This window comes from Rhinoderma darwinii, chromosome 2 (assembly GCF_050947455.1).
Source record: "Rhinoderma darwinii isolate aRhiDar2 chromosome 2, aRhiDar2.hap1, whole genome shotgun sequence".
NCBI lineage: Eukaryota > Metazoa > Chordata > Amphibia > Anura > Rhinodermatidae > Rhinoderma > Rhinoderma darwinii.
Window position 1 is genome coordinate 319,068,929 of NC_134688.1, and position 20,794 is coordinate 319,089,722.

The following is a 20,794-nucleotide window of genomic DNA, read 5'->3' on the forward strand; positions in this document are numbered from 1 at the left end:
GGTACTGGTGACAGAATGGTAGCGGTGACAGTAGTAGTAGAGATGCAGGGTGGTACAGGTGACAGAATAGTGGTAGCAGTGACAGTAGTAGTAGAGATGCAGGGTGGTGCTGGTGACAGAATGGTGGTAGCGGTGACAGTACTAGTAGAGATGCAGGGTGGTACTGGTGACAGAATGGTGGTAGCGGTGACAGTAGTAGTAGAGATGCAAGGTGGTACAGGTGACAGAATGGTGGTAGCAGTGACAGTAGTAGTAGAGATGCAGTGTGGTACTGGTGACAGAATGGTGGTAGCGGTGACAGTAGTAGTAGAGATGCAGGGTGGTACAGGTGACAGAATGGTGGTAGCAGTGACAGTAGTAGTAGAGATGTAGGGTGGTACAGGTGACAGAATGGTGGTAGCGGTGACAGTAGTAGTAGAGATGTAGGGTGGTACAGGTGACAGAATGGTGGTAGCAGTGACAGTACTAGTAGAGATGCAAGGTGTACTGGTGACAGAATAGTGGTAGCAGTGACAGTAGTAGTAGAGATGCAGTGTGGTACTGGTGACAGAATGGTGGTAGCGGTGACAGTAGTAGTAGAGATGCAGGGTGGTACAGGTGACAGAATGGTGGTAGCAGTGACAGTAGTAGTAGAGATGTAGGGTGGTACAGGTGACAGAATGGTGGTAGCGGTGACAGTAGTAGTAGAGATGTAGGGTGGTACAGGTGACAGAATGGTGGTAGCAGTGACAGTACTAGTAGAGATGCAGGGTGGTACAGGTGACAGAATGGTGGTAGCGGTGACAGTAGTAGTAGAGATGCAGGGTGGTACAGGTGACAGAATGGTGGTAGCAGTGACAGTAGTAGTAGAGATGTAGGGTGGTACAGGTGACAGAATGGTGGTAGCGGTGACAGTAGTAGTAGAGATGTAGGGTGGTACAGGTGACAGAATGGTGGTAGCAGTGACAGTACTAGTAGAGATGCAAGGTGTACTGGTGACAGAATAGTGGTAGCAGTGACAGTAGTAGTAGAGATGCAGTGTGGTACTGGTGACAGAATGGTGGTAGCGGTGACAGTAGTAGTAGAGATGCAGGGTGGTACAGGTGACAGAATGGTGGTAGCAGTGACAGTAGTAGTAGAGATGTAGGGTGGTACAGGTGACAGAATGGTGGTAGCGGTGACAGTAGTAGTAGAGATGTAGGGTGGTACAGGTGACAGAATGGTGGTAGCAGTGACAGTACTAGTAGAGATGCAGGGTGGTACAGGTGACAGAATGGTGGTAGCGGTGACAGTAGTAGAGATGCAGGGTGGTACAGGTGACAGAATGGTGGTAGCAGTGACAGTAGTAGTAGAGATGTAGGATGGTACTGGTGACAGAATGGTGGTAGAAGTGACAGTAGTAGTGGTAGAAATGAGGAGATGTAATGGTTGTTGCAGTGCAGGGAAGCAGGTAACTTGAATGACTAGAGGAAAGCGGATATTCACAGGGGGAGTTCGCGCCGATTGCAGGATGTAGAGGAAGTCAGAAAGATGGGGCAGGGCCTATCGTGCTTGACCTCCAATTGTTGCGGGGTAACAGGAAGCCCAGGCCAAATGCAGCTTCACCCGGATTCAGTCACATTCCCGGATACAATGGCGCCGAGTAGTGTGGAGAAGGGCCTGGGCGGTCGAGGATGGATTGGCAGCACGTATAGATTTATGATTGACAGGAATGACTTTCGCCGGTGAGGAGCAGTCATGTGGTTTCCCGATGTGTTGTGATGTGGCCGTAGGTGCTCATGTGTCTTTTTTTACAGGAATCTTCTTGTGAACCTCGGGCTGTTCGTTGCTGGTGTATGGGCCGCTAGAAACATGTTTGACATAGACTTGATGGCGCCGCAGCCGGGCATGTAATGAGAGCAGCTGCTGGTAAGTGGCCTCCCCTTCACCTTCCTTCCCTGCAGCGGCCACATTGTATGGCGCTGGAAAGACATCACGGTTCTGAGTCCGTCCTACACAATGTATATTGTGTGACTATTCTCATATTCATGACTTGTTTTAGGTTGTGTTTGCTGCCAGTGAATGTGCACTGCTTACATCCAGAGCCAGAAAACCCATGCAGAGCAATGTTTGCTAGAATAGTGTATTCTGTGGGGACAGCATCCGTATAGGTGGATAGATTTAGCTGCAGAAGTTTCATATAATATTGCGGAGATGATGGAATATTCTCAGGCACTGCAATAACTATATATAATCGTATATATTTGGTTGTACATCTCACTATGCCTGAATACGTTTTTGTATAAAAAATATACCTTTCTATGTGAGAAGTAGAAGTTCTTCCTCTAGAAATAAGTAAAAATGTTTTCTACTCGTTTAAAGCAAACCTACTTTGTTTCAGTTCCTCGCCAGTGGTTTTTATTTTGAAAAACGATCATTTTTTAGCAAGTTATGAGCTATTTTAGATTTATGCTAATTCGTTTCTGAATAGACAACTGGGCGTGTTTTTTACTTTTTACCAACTGGATGTTCTACAGATACAGAGGAGTGTATGAGGCTGACCAATCAGTGTCATACATTTCTCATTGTTCCAGCCCATTGTAAGGGTATGTTCACACGAGGGCGTCCGTTACGGCTGAAATTACGGGGATGTTTCAGCCTGAAAACAGCCCCGTAATTTCAGCCGTAACGGCATGTGCAGGCGCTTGAACGCCGCGTCCATTACGGGCGTAATTAGCGCTGCTGTTCATTGGAGTCAATGAATAACGGCTCCAATTACGGCCAAAGAAGTGACAGGTCACTTCTTTGACGCGGGCGTCTATTTACGCGCCGTCTTTTGACAGCGGCGCGTAAATGACGCCTCGTGTGAACAGACAAACGTCTGCCCATTGATTTCAATGGGCAGATGTTTGTCAACGCTATTGAGGCGCTATTTTCAGACGTAATTCGAGGCAAAAACGCCCGAATTACGTCCGTAAATAGGCCGTGTGAACATACCCTTACAGTGTGATTGTGCAGTGAAGAAGCTGTGCTGGGGCAATGTGAAGTGTATGAGGCTGATTGGTCTCTGATTGGTCAGCCTCATACACTCCTCTGTACAACGCCCAGTTGGTAAAAAGTAAAAACACGCCCAGTTGTCTATTAAGAAACTAATTAGCATAAATCTAAACTAGCTCATAACTTGCTAAAAAATGATCGTTTTTCAAAATAAAAACCACTGCTGTTATCTACATTACAGCGCCGATCAGATTATGTAGGAGACAGGGCACTTATAATCTGGTGACGAAGCCTCTTTAAAGGGAATGTGTCGCTAGAAAAAAATATATATATTTTTTTAGTTAAACAGTTAGTATATAAATGATTACACATTGTTCTAATTTTTAAACATTTTTCACAAGTCAGGAAATATTATAAATTAGATTCTAATTTATAACCTTTCCATGTGCTGGTCACTAGAGGGAGCAATTCCCAAAATTGCAGCATTGGCATGTGGTAAAGCAACCTCATTGCTTTATGCTGCAAAATTTGAGAAGACACACTCGCTCTAGCGTCCTCAAACAATCCCCCCTCCTTTTTCCTGGCTAGTGCCAGGAGAAAGGAGGGGGTTGAATGTTCAAACCTCCTACACTGTGTGCCGCCATTTTTCTGAGCGAATGCACAGTGTAGGAGGATTAGATACAGTGGTAATCAGACAGTATAACACAAACATAACTTACCTGCTCCTGCCGCCGTCGCTGCCACTGCCTCCGCTTCTAGTCCTTCTGAACATATGGACGGAAGCCGCGACCGAAAGTAGTCCGGATGTCGCTCTGCCGAAGACCTTCCTTTTGGACTGTATGGGAGCGGCGAATGCGCTGTTCCCACACAGATGGCGTACGCTATAGTGAATGGAACGGCTCCCGTTCGCATTCACTATGGGGATGTATGCACCGTATTCCATCTCTGTATGTGTCGTTAATCAACACATACAGAGATGAAAAAAAAAATGGCAGCCCCCATAGTGAAGTAAAAAAAAAAAAAAAAGAATAAAGTAAAACACAAATAAATAAAATGTATTTTAATGACATACTAAAAGCAATAACATAAAAAAAAAATTCCGTGACACCTTCCCTTTAAAGTGTAGTGACATATTGTCAGAAGTTTGGATTGGTGGGGGTCCAAGCACTGAGACCCCCACCAATCACTAGAATGAAGCAGCTGAAGCCCTCTTGTGAGCGCTGAGCTGCTTCCTGTCTGTTCGGCTTTTTACGGAAAGCCGATATATAGGAGTACGGGCTCATAGACTTTCTATTGAGTCCGTACACAGATACATTTTATTTCCGGAAAAAGCCGAACAGACACGAAGCGGCTGAGCGCTCACACGAGGGCTTCAGCTGCTTCGTTCTAGCGACTGCTGGGGGTCTCAGTGCTCGGACCCCCACCAATCAAAACTTCTGACAGACATGTCACTATGACATGTCAGAAGTTTGTCAACGTTTAGCTACACTTTAAGATCCATCAGAAAGTTGACTAACACTTTTAGGGGTCACGGACCGGCCTTTCATACTGATGACCTATCCACGGGATAGGTCATTGTATATGATTGGTGGGGGTCAGGCACCTGGACCCCCACTGATCAGCTGTTCCATCTGCTTTCGGGCACCGGGTGTCCGTCGCAGGAGCAGATGGCTCTGGTCACAGTACAGCGGCTGTACTGCAGCTCTACTTCTATTCATGCTAATAGGAGCAGAGTTGCCGCATGGCCACTATACAGTGTACGGAGACATCTAATTCAGACATCGGCTACTGCATTACATACGGTGCCCGGAGTCAGCTAATCGGTACCGGGTGACGGACACTCACTGATCATATACTGATGACTTATCCTGTCGATAGGTCATCCATATGAAAAACCACCCCATGCTCAGACAACCCTTTTGAAGGGGTTTTCCGGGACTTTGATATTGATGGCCTATCCTTAACCCTTTAAAGACCAGCCTGTTTTAAACCTTAAAGGTAATGTGTCGCTAGAAATTTTTTTTAATTTTTTTTAGTTAAACAGTGTATAAGTGATTAAACATTGTTTTAATTTTTTTCACGAGTCAAGAAATATTATAAATTAGATTCTAATTTATAAGATTTCCCAGTGCTGGTCACTAGATGGAGCAATTCCCAAAATTGCAGCATTGGCATGTGGTAAAGCAACCACATTGCTTTATGCTGCAAATTTTGAGAAAACTCACTCGCTCTAGTGAGCTCACAGAATCCCCCCCCCCCCCTCCCTTATCCTGGCTAGTGCCAGGAGAAAGGAGGGGATTGAACAGTCAAACCTCCTACACCGTGTCGCCATTTTTTGAGCTAACACACAGTGTAGTAGGTTTTCATACAGTAGTAATCACACACTAAAACACGTACATACACAGACCTAACTTACCTGCTCCTGCTGCCGCCCCCTCCCTCCCGTCCGTCCGCTCCGTTTGCTCCAAGTGCACAAGTCCAGAAGCCGCGACCCGAAGTAGTAATCTTACTGTCCGGCCGCGGCTTCCGGTCCACAAGAAAATGGCGCCGGACGTCGCTCGGCCGAAGACCTTCAATTTGGACTGTGTGGGAGCGGCGCATGTGCCGTTCCCACACAGACGGCGTACAGCATAGTGGATGGAACGGGCCCCGTTCGCATTCACTATGGGGCTGTATGTGCCGTATTCCATGTCTGTATGTGTCGTTAATCGACACATACAGAGATGGAAAAAAAAATGGCAGCCCTCATAGACAAGAAAAAGTGAAAAAATAAAAAAAAGTAAAACACAAATAAATAAAACATTTTTTTTAAATAAAACACTAAAAGCAAATTGATATAAAAAAAATTTTTTCGCGACACTCGTTCTTTAATGACCAAGCTATTTTTTACGTTTTTCCATCGTCTCATTCCAAGAGCTATAACTTTTTTTATCTTTGTGTCGACAGAGCTGTATAAGGTCTTTGTTTTTTGCCGGACAAGTTGTATTTTCTAATAGCACCATTTTGGGGTACCTATTTATTGATTAACTTTTTTTGGCGGGAAATAGAAAAAAAACAGTAATTTAGCCACTCTTTTTCGCATCCTAAATCTACGCCGTTTACCGTGTGGTATAAATAACACTAACTTTAACTTTATTCAGCGGGTTGTTACGATTGCAACAATACCAAATTTGTATAGATTTTGTATGTTTTACTACTTTTACACAGTAAAAACACTTTTTTTTTTTTTTTTGCGACTTTTCATGACTTTTTTTTTTTTTTTTTGTCGTATTCACAGAAAACCGCAATTTTTCCATAGTTTTTTTTATTTAATTTTTTACGGCGTTCACCGTGCGGTTTAAATGTAATAGCTTTATAGTCGGTCACTACAGACGTGGCGATACCAAATATGCGTAACTTTTCTACTTTTATTTTGTTTGTTTTTTAATAGTAAAGCAGTTTGCAAGGGGAAAAAGTGGGCTTTTCATTTATTTTTATTTATTTTTTTACTAGTCCCACTAGGGGACTTTAACCCATTAGTGACCGCCAATACGCCTTTTCACGGCGGCCACTCATGGGCTTTATTCTGATGCATTAACCTTTTTAATGCGCTGCATAAGAATAAATAAACAGAGCAGGGAGCCGTCAAATCTCCCTGGTCTCAGCTGCCAAATATAGCTGAGAGCTGGGGGCATCCCTGCTCGAAAGTGTGAGATCGATATAAGTATCGATCTCATCCGTTTAACCCCTGAATAGCGTGCGCCGCATCAGAGTTGTTTTGGAGAGGAGGAGGGAGCTCCCTCTCATCCCACCGACACCCGGCGATAAGACCGCTGAGTGTCTGTGTCTCCGATTGCAGCCGGGGGCCTAATAAAACCCCCCAGATCTGACTGTAGTGAATGCCTGCTAGGTCATGCCAGAGGCATGACCTAGCAGATGCCTGTCCGTTTTAAATGGACAGGCAGTAATACACTGCAATACAAAAGTATTGCCGTGTATTATAATAGCGATCGGATGATTGCATATTAACCCCTTAATGACCAGCCTATTTTGGACCTTAATGACCAGGCCATTTTTTAAATTTTCCATTGTTGCATTCCAAGAGCTATAACGTTTTTATTTTTGTGTCGGCATAGCTGTATAAGGTCTTGTTTTTTGCGGGACAAGTTGTACTTTTCAATAGCACCATTTTGGGGGACATATTATTTATTGATTAACTTTTATTTGGGGGGAAATAGAAAAAAAACTGAAATTTCGCCACTCTTTTTCGTGTCTTAAATCTACACCGTTTACCGCGTGATATAAATAACTTTATTCAGCGGGTTGTTACGATTGCAACGATACCAAATTTGTATAGTTTTTGTATGTTTTACTACTTTTACACAGTAAACGCTTTTTTTTCAAAATTATTTGTTTTTGTGTCTCCATATTTGAACAGCCGTAACGTTTTTATTTTTTCGCCGATGCGGTTGTGTGAGGGCTTTTTTTTTATTGGTACCATTTTGGAGTAGATGTGACTTTTTGATCACTTTTTATCACATTTTTTTAAAGTCAGTATTCACAGAAAACAGAAATTTTGACATAGTTTCTTATTAAATTTTTTACGGCGTTCACCGTGCGGGTTAAATAATATAATAGATTTATAGTGGGGGTCGTTACGGACGCGGCGATACCAAATATGTGTAACTTTTTTTAACTTTATTTTGTTTTTTTAATAGTAAAGCATTTTGTGAGGGGAAAAGATGGGTTTTTCATTTTTTTTCACTTTTTTTTTAATTTTTTTATTAAGTTTATTAAACTTTTTTTTTCACTTTTTTTACTAGTCCCACTAGGGGACTATAATATGCGATTCTGCGATCACATTTATAATACACTGCAATACTTTTGTATTGCAGTGTATTACTGCCTGTCCGTTTAACACAGACAGGCATCTGCTAGGTCATGCCTGCGGCATGATCTAGCAGGCATTCACTCCAGGCAGACCTGGGGGCCTTTATTAGGCCCCCGGCTGCCATTGAAGACACAGACACTCGGCGATCGTATCGCTGGGTGTCGTTGGGATGAGAGGGAGCTCCCTCCCTCTCTCCAAAACCACTCAGATGCGGTGCTCGCTATTGCGCACCGCATCTGAGGGGTTAAACGGGTGAGATCGATACTAATATTGATCTCACCCGGCAGAGCAGGGACGCTCCCAGCAGAGCAGGGAGATTTGATAGCTCCCTGCTCTGTAAACTTATTCCGATGCCGCGACGTAAAAAGTCTATGGCATCGGAATAAGGCCCGTTAGTGACCGACGTAGAAACACGATGGGCCGGTCACTAACGGGTTAAGTGGTTTTGGAGGGAGGTGGCTTCCTCGATCGTGGGGTGCGATGGGTTTTTATGACAGGCTCTCAGATCTACCTTCAGTGACCGCATAATCCACTGAAATTGCAATGTATTCTAAAAACAATCAAATCACATAGTGATGTACTGAAGTGGGACTAAAAGTAAAAAATTGTTTAATAAATCTTAACAAAATCCCAAGTAAAGAAAATGAAAAAAAAACAACACACTTTTTTCCCTCTACAAAACGCTTTTAGGAGAAATCTAAAATGAAATTAAACCTACATGTAATTGGTATTGCCACGTCTCTAACGCCCCGAACCATAAAACTATTACGTTATTTAACCTGCACAGTGAACACTGTAAACAATGCTGGATTTGCTGTTTTCTGTTCACCCTGCCTTCCAAAAAATGTGATCAGCAATAAAAAATTTTATGTACCCTAAAATGGTACCAATAAAAACTACAAGTCGTTCCGCAAAAAAGAAACATACAGATGAAAAATAAGTCATGGCTATTAGAATATGGCGACGCAAATACTTAAAAAAAATTTTTTTTTATATTATTTTAATTATTCAAAAAAAAAAAAGACTAGATATATATGTTTAGTATCACTATAATCGTAACAACCATCAGAATAAAGTTGTTGTTTATACCACATGGTAAACGGTGTACATTTAAGACGCAAGAAAGAATGGTGACATTTTTGGTTTATTTATTTTATTTTTTTCCATTTCCCCCCCCCCACCCCCACCAAAAAAAAAAAGTTAATCAATAAATTGTGTACTACAAAATGGTGCCATTAAAAAAAAAAATACAACTTGTCTAGCAAAAAACTGGCTCTCACGCGGCAGTTTAATGTGAAAAAACTGAAAAAGATCACACTGTCATTAACCCCTTAAGGACACGGCCAATTTTAGCCTTGAGGACAGAGCAATTTTTTTTACATTTCCCTCTTTGCATCCCGACGCTCATAACGCTTTTATTTTTTGTACGACGTAGTTGTATGAGACTTTGTTTTTTGCGGGACGAGTTGTACTTTATGTACGTACCATTTTTTGGTACAAATACATTATCGTTTAATTTCTATAAATTTTTAATTAGATTAAAATGCAGAAAAAAAGCAGTTGTGCAGCAGTTTTAATATTTTTTTTACACCATACACCGATCATAATAAATGTTATACATTTGTTGTACAGGTTGTTACGGTCGTGGCGATACCAAATATGTCTATTATTTCATGTTTTGGGACTTATATTTTAAAAAGTTGATTTATTATAAAAAATGTGTATTTCTGTGTATTTTATTTACTTATTTATTTACCATTATATTTTTTTTACATTCATTTAACTTTTTTTTTTTAATCCCATAAAGGGATTTATCATTTTGATTTTTATTTTGTAACTGTAATGTACTGGCATATATCTATATGCCAGTACATTAGCCTGTTACTGATCGTACACAGGCAGTTGTTAGGGCAGACCTCAGTATGCCCTAACAGGAAATATGTTCAGACAGCCCTGGGGTCCTTCAATGGACCCTGGGCTGTCTGGCCATACGAGTTGTTGGCTTTGATCGCGTCACAGTTATTTTCTGTGACGCGATCAATGTGCAGTCCCCTCTCTGTGCTGTCATCGCGGCGTTCAAAGGGTTAACAGCGGAGAGAAGATGTTTCTCTCCTCTCCGCTGTCAGAGCGGGGCCGTGGCAGTGTATTACAGCCGTTGCCCCGCTCTCGATCGCGCGCGCAGACGGCTGTCACACAGGACGAGTATGCTCGTCCTAATGCGCGAAGTGCTCGCCGCTCAGGAGCATACTCGTCCTGTGTCGGCAACCAGTTGAGTTCCAAACTCGTTTGTCACTAAACGTGCTCTAACACCACTGCATCTAAGCGGTTAGACGGAGGGCCTTCATGTGCCATCTGAACAAATCTCATCCACGCACTGCGGAAAAAATCCACTGAAAAACAGTTTACAAATTGTCTTGCAGTGCGACTTTTTTATTTATTTTTATTTTTTTCAATTCGCAGCATGTGAATTTACGCTGCGGACTCGCTGCTCTTCTGTTGTGGGTTTTCCCTATTGAATTTAATAGGGAGGTAAAACCCGCTACAAATAGGCAAATATTGCGGGTTTTTGTGCGGCTAAAACCTGCAATTCTGCCGCAAAAATCAGAAAAAAACAACTTTGTGGCATAATGACAAAAATGTTAATACTTGCCCCCAGGCGTTTTCACAGCGACACTGCACTCCGAACAGAGGGACGCATCGCAGGACAATACACCTTACGCAGCGTATCCACCCTGTTTGTCCTTACCCTTTTTAACGGTATGTTCACATGGCCTATGATTTGAGGCAGAAAAATTAGAGGCTGATTTCACGAGAAAACAGCCTTTGAATCCAGACTGTTTTTGGAGCTGATTTACAAAGCGTTTTTGGTATTTGCAAGCGTATTTTTCTAAGAGTTTCTTTCAAAGCGTTTTTTTTTTTTGTAGTGTCTATGGAAAATTAACTCCAAATCGCGAAATGACATGCCACTTTTTTTTACAAGTCGTATTTTTAGGACGTGGTTTGATTTAAAGGCTACGTACGCTTTTGTAAGGTACTTTTTTTTTTTTTTTTTTTTAATAAAAAGTTGCATCTGTGTGTTTGGTGTAACATTCTAAGTAATGAACTTAGATGGAATAGATTACAGGTGGATTACATTCGGGGCCCACTGTCACTAAACCCGTCTGGTCCGAGGGACTGACTAATTCGGTGAATAGCACTAGATACAGCTGCTCTGTATAGAGAATACAAAGCAGCTCTGTATAGAGAATACAAAGCAGCTGTATCTAAAAAAAGTAAAAATAATCGTGAATTTTTTTGTACGAGCAGTTAAGTCGACTGGGGACAAAAAAAAAAAAGCCTGAGTCTCCCATTGAAATCTTTGGGAGATGTTTTTTGGCGCTGATACCGATTTTGGTTTCTGCGTTAAAATAAAAAAAAAACGGTGTGAACTGCGCCTAATAGTTCAATAATTTGTTGATTTTTGTTTATAGCCTAAATCCACATCAACTAGACAGGATTAGGCTCTGTTCACATCTGCGTTGGGGTCCTGTTCTGACGTCCCGTCTGAGGTTTCCGTCAGAACGGGACCCTGAGCAGACAAACTGACACTTACGGAAATCAGAGGTTTCCGTCTCCAACACCATTGATTTCAATGGTGACGGAGCCGGTGCCCGTGGTTTGTTTGCCTCTTTTGTGCACCGGACCCGTGGTTTTGCCGGAAGCAATAGTGTAGTCGACTACGGAACGTCAGAACGGGACCCCAACACAGATGTGAACAGAGCCTTATACAGGAGGACAGCTGCTCTTTGTACCACTCATCTTGACAGGCAACCCACACAAAGCGTATAAATTCTTAAAATACACAAAATATACCAACTTAAGATAGCGCTACACGGCGACTTTGGCTGTGGCACAGGTTGGCTGAAGATCGATGTGTCGCACTACTCTCATCGCAGCTAATGAGTGAATCCAAACCCGCTGGACTTCTCGTGGGTGACGCAAAGCAACCACATTAAATGATCCCAGCAGGAACAGTAGATGGCTTAAGAAAAAAAAGGCTTAGCTAATTTCTTAGGAGCGGATATATTTTTGTTCTATGTCAATGTATAGCCACTTGAGATAAGGATTTTTCCTTCTTAAGGCCTTATTCACATGAGCGTATTTCACGTCCGTGTTATGCGTGTTAAAACGGACGTCACAAGGACCTATGCAATTCAATGGGTACATTCGTGTGTCCACTGCATGAAACTCACTGCATGTCCTATTCTTGTGTTTTTTGTTCATCACGCACCAATTTAATGGGTGCGTGAAAATCACGGACGCACACCCGTGTGCTGTCCGTGATTCACGCAGCAGTTGCTAAAGTAATAAGAAATAGAAAAACACCTCCTTGGTTTTTTGTCTTTTTTTGCTGAAGTAAAAAACGCTTGGGATACAGATGACATACGTGCGTAAAAACGCAGACGCGCACCGTACACGGATGTCACACGGAACTGCAGCACAGGAAAAACGCTGCGTTTTCTACGCACTTAAAACCGATACGTTCGTGTGAATAAGGCCTAAGGCAGATTGGTTAAGGCACTATAGGGCTTTTCTTTTTTGTTTAACCTTCCTTTGGATCAATAGGGGTAAAATAAAATTATGTTGATTCTCCCATCCCTTTCCTTTCATCCATCCCTTGGTTGAACTTGATAAACATGTGTCTTTTTTTCAACCATATGTAACAGTCTCCAGACAGATATTCATGCCATATCCAAAGCATATGCCATGAATGTCTGATAGATGCCCCACCTCTGGGACCCACACCTATTTTAAGAGCAGTGGTTCCCCCATTCCATCCAGGCAATGAAGGTGGTCGGGATTCCAGAAACAGCTGGGCTACGCTTTTTCCGTAACTGCCATTAATTTCTATGTGAGTTACGGAAACGGCATAGTTCAACTGTTTCCGGAATTCTGACCACCTGCAGCGCTACTTCATCATGCAGGAATGGAGTAATGGGACCCCCGTTCTGGAGACATGTGCTGGTCCCAGAGTTGGATATGCCATAAATGTCTGTTTAGACAACCCCTTTAACTTTCATTACCTGCGATGCAGTCTGTGCAACCGGTGTCACAGCCAAAGTCACCATGTAGCCCCAACCTTATTGGGATTTTCCCAATAAAGATATTTTTGGAATTTTCTGTGAGAGTTAGGGTATGTTCACACGGCTTGTTTTCTGCCGTTTTTCAGGCCGTAAACGTACCGAAAAAAATTGGCAGTAGAACGCCTCCAAACATCTACCCATTGATTGCAATAAGAAAAACTGCGTTCTGTTACGACGGGGTGTTTTTTATGCGGTATTTTTGAAAAAAACGGCACGTAAAAAGAAGTGCATGTCACTTCTTGAGACTTTTTTTTGGAGCCGTTTTTCATTGACTCGCTAGAAAAACAGCTAAAAAAAACGGCTGAAAATCGGGGGGCTGGTTTCCCTTGAAAACCGCTTCGTATTTTCAGATGTTTTTTTTTTTTAGTAAGCATGTGAACATACCCTAGTTCTACATATACATTAACGAACTGTGAATTATCCGGTTTTCTATGCGGTTTGTGAAACCTTTTTTGAGGTGACCATGTATTAAACGTCAAAATGTGTGAGCGTGATATTCTGCCACCAACTGTTCACAACGCACTGTAAAGTTCTCAAGAAACAGTAGTCTAGCTAGCTGGCATGGTTCTCCTGTTTGAATAGAGAACCTTCCTGGCATAACTGGAGCATTTGTGTTAAAGAGCTAACCAGTTTTTTCATCTCTTTTCTTTTGCAGTTTACGTTAATTTCATGGAAACCAGTGTAACAGCAATTCTCCCTCAGACAAGTGTCTGTATTGTGTGGTGGCTGCGCTCAGAATGGACCAATCACAGGCAGCTGGATGTTGAAAGATCATTAAAGACTTGGAGACTACTGTTTGGGTTATTTATTATTTTATAAAGGGATTTGCAGTGCTGGCCAAGTTGAATAAAAATACGGAGCAGTTTCTTGTCAATTTTTAATAGGAAAATTCAGTTTTACAAAAACAAGGTGTAAAAAGAGTAGAGGTATACAAAAATAATAAAAACAAGATCTCTACCAAAAACGTAGCCAATTCAAATAGGTAACACATGCCTATTCACAATAAGATGTACAGGGGGCTTTCACCCAGTTTGCGGGACGTATTCCAGATAAAGTCATGCTTGAAATGTTTTACTGATTGAAGAGTAAGAGTAAGTGTATGTGCACACGCAAAATCAAAAACCTCTGAAAATACGGAGCTGGTTTCAAGGGAAAACAGCTCCTGGGTTTCAGACATTTTTTTTTAAGCCACTCGTGTTTTTCACAGACGTTTTTGGAACTGGTTTTCTATGGAGCCAATAAAAAAACTGCTCAAGCAGTGACAAGCACTTCCTTTTCGCGGGTGTCTTTTTACTGTGCAGTTTTTTTTAAAATGAGGCATAATAAAACGCCCCATTGGAACAGAACGCCGCATTTCCCATCAATGGGCAGATGATTGTAGGCGTTCTGCGTGCATTTTTCGAGGTGTTAATATTTTCTAGGACTTTGTGTAGTATTTGACTGCCTGAATGAATGTTTCAAATAAATTTATTATATAAATATTAAAAGCTAGGCACTTATGCCCACATAAATCTATTAGCAGACAGACTCAGCAGCCTGATACAGAGTGTCTAGAGCATTTGCTAAATGTTGCTGTTGTATTATTTGATATGGACACCTGTATCAGTAGTAGTAAATTTCAACTGGTCTGTTTGCTACTGATGTGTTCTAGTCCCTACACGTTTCTGCACCCTGATTTATTCTGGGGAGCATCCTCAGGGGTAACACAGATAAAGGTTATTTTAGCCGGTCAGCACAGTTGTGCTGTCAGTTTCTCCCGGCGTGTATACGACACTGGTGTTTGGTTGTAAACGTGCCGTGAGAACGCAGAGGCTATAAGTGCTTAGTCCCACCACCGTGGTCAAGTCATGGGCCTGCCGACCAATCAGCGTGTTAGGCGTCAGAGTGACGTCCACTGGGGCGGTCGGCCCCCTTGTGACAGCGCGGCCACTCAGGTAAATATGCTGCAGCATTATATGTAACTACGGGAGCTTAACCCCTTAAGGACGCAGCCTAGTTTTGGCCTTAAGGCTCAGAGCCCATTTTTCAAATCTGACATATTTCACTTTATGTGGTAATAACGTCGGAATGCTTAAACCTATCCAAGCGATTCTGAGATTGTTTTCTTGTGACACATTGGGCTTCATGGTCGTGGTAAAATTTGGTCGATATATTCCGTGTTTATCGGTGAAAAATTGCAAAATGTAGAGAATTTTTGAAAAAATAGCATTTTTCAGAATTTAAATGCGTCTGCTTGTAAGACAGACGGTTATACCACCCAAAATAGTTACTAGTTCACATTTCCCATATGTCTACTTTAGATTGGCATCGTTTTTTGAACATTATTTGATTTTTCTAGGACGTTACAAGGCTTAGAACATAAACAGCAATTTCTCATATTTTGAAGAAAATTTCAAAAGCATTTTTTTAAGGTAACTGTTCAGTTCAAAGTGGCTTTGAAAGGCCTATGTATTAGAAACCCTGATAAAACACCCCATTTTAAAAACTAGACCCCTCAAAGTATTCAAAACAGCATTTAGAAAGTTTTTTAACACTTCAGGCATTTCACAGGAATTAAAGCAAAGTGGAGGTGAAATTTGCAAATTTCATTTTTCTTGCTGAATTTCAATTGTATTCAGTTTTTTTTCTGTAACACGGAAGGTTTTACCAGAGAAACACTACAAAATATGTATTGTCCAAATTCTGCAGTTTTTTAGAAATGTCCCACAAGTGACTACTGTGCTCGTGGACTAAAACACAAGCCCTAGAAGCAAAGAAGCACCTAGTACATTTTGAGGCCTCTTTTTTATTAGAATATATTATAGGCAGCATGCCAGGTTTGAAAAGGTATTGAGGTGCCAAAACAGTAGGAATCCCCCAATAGTGACTCTATTTTGGAAACAACACCCCTCAAGGAATTCATTTATGGTTGTTGTTACCATTTTGACCGCACAGTTTTTTCACAGCACCTATTTAAATTGGGCTGTAAAATTTTAAAAAATGAAATTTTTTCCCAAAAAAATTTCATTTGTGATCAAAATTTCTTATTTTCACAGGGCACAAAATACCCCATTTTGTTGCCCAATTTCTCCTGCGTGCAGCAATACCCCATTTGTGGCGATAAACTGCCGTTTGGGCCCATGGGAGGCCTCAGAAGGGAAGGAGCGCTGTGTGTTCTTTGGAGTGCAGATTTTGCTGGTTTGGTTTTCGGGTGCCATGTCGCATTTGCAGAGCCCCAGAGGTATCGAAGCAATGGAAACCCACCAGAAGTAACCCCATTTTGGAAACTACACCCCTCAAGGAATTCATTTATGTGTGTTGTGACCATTTTGACCCCATAGTTTTTTCACAGAACTTATTTGAATTGGGCTGGGAATTTAAAAAAAATATATTTTTCTACAATAATATGTCGTTTTAGCTCAAATTCTTATTTTCACAAGAAATAAAATACTCCATTTTGTTGCCCAATTTGTCCTGAGTGCGGCAATACCCCATTTGTGGTGATAAACTGCCGTTTGGGCCCATGGGAGGGCTCAGAAGGAAAGGACCACCATTTGGCCTACTGGGAATTTTCTGGTGCGAAGTCATGTATGCAGAAGCCCCTGATGTACCAGTACAGTTGAAACCCGCAAGAAGTGACCCCGTTTTAAAAACTACACCCTTAAAGCATTCATCTAGCGGTGTAGTGAGCATTTTGACCGGAGACATACACCCCATAAACTGTAATGTGGGTTCTCCTGGGTACGGCAATACCCTACATGTGGCTGTTATCAGCTGCCTGGGCACACAGCAGGGCCCAGAGTGGAAAGACGAGGGGGGATAAGCTGTGCGGAGTACATCAGGGTAAGTAAAATTGGGGTAAATTATAAACCAAGGGATGTGTGATAAATTTTAAAACACTTTCATACAGAGCTCTGGTTTTTCGGGACACGTGTCACATTGATATATTGTGTCCTCCCTTATCTCCTTCTTATAGCAGACTTTTGCAACGCTTTTGACTTTTTCCCTTGCCAGTTTGGGGAACTCCTGGAAAGTGTTGCCCTGGTACGATGCGTCTGGCCTCGCTTCCAGAAGTACTGGGTGCCCCACTTCCTGGTCCCTAAAAATTAGGTTCTTGATAATCACCTCTTGAAATTCCAGGAAAGTTCCCGTCTGGCCTGTACATCGACGTAGCATGTACGCATTGTATAATGCCATCTGTATGATGTACACGGCCAGCTTCTTATACCACACCGCATGGCGCTGTAGGGCTTCAGGACTTGATCTGACAAGTCCACCCCTCCCATGTACCTATTGTAGTCCAGGATGCAGTCTGGTTTGGGGGTCTCTGTACTGGTACATGGGTACTGGTGTGGCCATGTATTGTTGTCAATACAAGGACATCTCTCTTGTACTTGACACACAATATGTTGCTGCTAGATTGTGCCCTGCTCTCACCCCTTCTGAGTGTTTGCCCTGCAGAGTCTTAGGGAGGCCTCTCAGATTTCTTCTAGCAGTGCCGCAGGACTGGAAGCGAGGCAGTTGAAGAGTGGGACGCTGGTATAAAAATTATCCAGGTAGAGGTGGTAACCCTGGTCCAGCAGTGTGCACCAAATCCCACACAATTTTTGCATTAACTCCCAGTAAGGGTGGGCATTCTGTGGGCTGAATACTGCTGTCCTTCCCTTCATATATCCTAAATCTGTAGGTATACCCTGATGCACTCTCGCACAGCTTATACATCGTCACACCATACCTTGCCCTCTTACCCGGCAGGTACTCGGGGGAATTGAACCCTCCCTTTAAAATGTACCAAGGACTCATCAATAGAAATACACTTCTCTGGGGTGAATACTTTGGAAAACCGGGCACTGAAACGGTCTAATAGGGGTCTCCGTTTATACAAACGGTCAAAACTGGGGTCATCTCGGGGAGGGCACGGCTCATTATCAGTATAATGTAAGAAGCGAAGTATTGCCTCATTTATTTATTTTTTTAGGTTCCAGTTCAGTTCTGAAGTTGCTTTGAGGGGCCCATATATTAGAAACCCCTATCAAACACCCCATTTTAGAAACTAGACCCCTCAAAGTATTCACAACAGCATTTAGAAAGTTTATGAACCCTTTAGGTGTTTCACAGAAATTTAGAGCAAAGTAGAGGTGAAATTTTAATTTTTTTTTTTGTCAGAAAATCCTCTTTATACCATTTTTTTTTATAACACAAAAGGATTTATCAGAGAAATGCAACTTAATACTTATTGCCCAGATTCTGCAGTTTTGAGAAATAACCCAGATGTGGCCCTAGTGCGGTAATGGACTGAAGCCCCGGCCTCCAAAGCAAAGGAGCACCTAGTGGATAATGAGGCCTCCTTTTTATTAGGCACCATGTCCGGTTTGAAGAGGTCTTGTGGTGCCAAAACAGTGGAAACCCCCCAAAAGTGACCCCATTTTGGAAACTAGACCCCTTGAGGAATCCATTGTAGTTTTCTTGGGGTGCATGCGGCTTTTTGATCAGTTCTTATTCTATTTTTTAGGTGGCGTGGTGACTAAAAAACAGCAATTCTACTATTGTTTTTTTATTCAATTTTTTTTTTACAGCATTCACCGTGCGCTATAAATGACATTCACTTTATTCTGTGGGTCGGTACGATTACAGTGATACCATATGTTTATAGTTTTTTTTATGTTTTATGGCGTTTGCACAATAAAATAAGTTTTGTAAAAAAATCATTCACTTTTTGTGTTACCTTATTCTAAGAGCCAGAACTTTTTTATTTTTCCATCAATAAAGCCGTGCGAGGACTTCTATTTTGCGTAACGAACTGTAGTTTCGATCAGAACCATTTTTAGGTACATGCGACTTTTTGATCTCTTTTTATTCCATTTTTTGGGAGGTGAAGTGACCAAACAATTGTGATTGTGGTACGGTTTATTATTTTCTTTTACGGCGTTCACCGTGCGGGATAAGTAACGAAATAATTTTGTAGTTCAGGCCGTTACGGACGAGGCGATACCAATTATGTATAGTTTGTTTTATATATTTTTATTAATAATAAAGGACTGATAAGGTAAAGGGGGATTTTTACTTTTAAAACTTATTTTCTTATTTTTACCCTTTTTTTTTTTAACTTTATTACTTTGTCCCACTAGGGGACTTGAGGGCAGGAGGCCCTGATCGCTATTCTAATACACTGCACTACATGTAGTGCAGTGTATTAGAACTGTCAGCTACTCACTGACAGCAAGCATAGTGGGTCCTGACTTTGTCAGGACCCACTAGGCTTCCGTCGATTGGCATAGCCGGACGACATTGTTTGGTGTCCGGTTGCCATAGTCACCATCGCCGGCCGCTATCGTGTAGCAGGCCGGCGATGGCAGCTTAACCCCTAAAAAGCACAGATCTCTATTGAACGCGGCTTTTAAGGGGTTAATCAGCAGGGAAACTGCGATCGGTCCCCGCTGTAGGAGCTGTGACAGCTGCTGTACGAGACAGCAGCTGTCACAGCTCCTGTATGTGTCGGGAGGACGGCCGAAACGGCCGTTACTCCCGAGATGTACTATTAGGTCATGGAGCACGAACGATACAGCTACCATGACCTAATAGTACATCCAGGAGCGGGAAGGGGTTAAAGCAACCCAGATTCTCTGCTTAACGTTACACTGGAAGATTGAACGAAGCACAATGAGAGGTAAATAACTCAGAAAGCAATCTTGTATACTTCATATGGAGAGCCATCCAGATAGCTTACATTCCAGACTATGCTAGATCTTACCACAAACTCTTGCTATAGTGGGAATCTTGCGACAATTATATTGGAATTCTAAAGTCCAGTAATGTGACATTCCCAGACCAATTGTCTGGGGTGAATATTTAGCCTATATGTAACAGGCATAGGAGATGTGTTCATTGAGACCCGATGGTTTACATCCTGAAAATCCATTGGGCCTTCTTTTGCAATATCCTCCTTTCCCAATTTCGCCCTCTAATTGACTTACACATGTTCCATGCCTTGGAATTTGATAAGTCCCCTTGGTGATGTTCCTAGATATGTCTAGAAATCGGGGTATCCTCCTTTTTACCAATGTCACAAATATGATCTCTGATCCTCCTCCTAAATTATTTTTTAGTCTTTCCCACATATTGCATCTTGCACTGACAGGTAATGAGATATACTACTCCCATGGTCTTAGTTAATAAAGGACCTTATATCAAATGTATCGCCAGTGGTATTACTTCTGAAATCCTTGCCCTTAACCCCTTAAGGACGCAGCCTAGTTTTGGCCTTAAGGCTCAGAGCCCATTTTTCAAATCTGACATATTTCACTTTATGTGGTAATAACGTCGGAATGCTTAAACCTACCCAAGCGATTGTGAGATTGTTTTCTCGTGACACATTGGGCTTCATGTTCGTGGTAAAATTTGGTCGATATATTCAGTGTTTATTGGTGAGAAATTGCAAAATTGAGAGAAAATTTTGAAAAAATAGCATTTTTCAGAATTGAAATGCATCTGCTTGTAAAACAGACGGTTATACCACCCAAAATAGTTACTAGTTCACATTTCCCATATGTCTACTTTAGATTGGCATCGTTTTTTGAACATTATTTGATTTTTCTTGGACGTTACAAGGCTTAGAACATAAACAGCAATTTTTCATATTTTTAAGAAAATTTCAAGCCTTTTTTTTTAAGGTACCTCTTGAGTTCTGAAGTGGCTTTGTGGGGCCTATGTATTAGAAACCCTGATAAAACACCCCATTTTAAAAACTAGACCCCTCAAAGTATTCAAAACAGCATTTAGAAAGTTTTTTTAACCCTTCAGGCATTTCACAGGAATTAAAGCAAAGTGGAGGTGAAATTAGCAAATTTCATTTTTCTTGCTGAATTTC

At 41.8% G+C, this 20,794-nt stretch overlaps 1 protein-coding gene across 1 annotated transcript; it reads left to right on the plus strand.

Annotated features, from left to right (window-relative positions):
• Nucleotides 1-1,492: 1,492 nt before the first annotated feature.
• TOMM6 (translocase of outer mitochondrial membrane 6) lies at nt 1,493-13,822 on the plus strand. Its single transcript, XM_075853582.1, has 3 exons — nt 1,493-1,703; nt 1,776-1,887; nt 13,604-13,822. Exons 1-2 carry the CDS (start codon nt 1,510-1,512, stop codon nt 1,870-1,872), a joined length of 291 nt encoding a protein of 96 aa, XP_075709697.1. The 5' UTR covers nt 1,493-1,509; the 3' UTR covers nt 1,873-1,887; nt 13,604-13,822.
• The last annotated feature ends 6,972 nt before the right edge of the window (nt 13,823-20,794 follow it).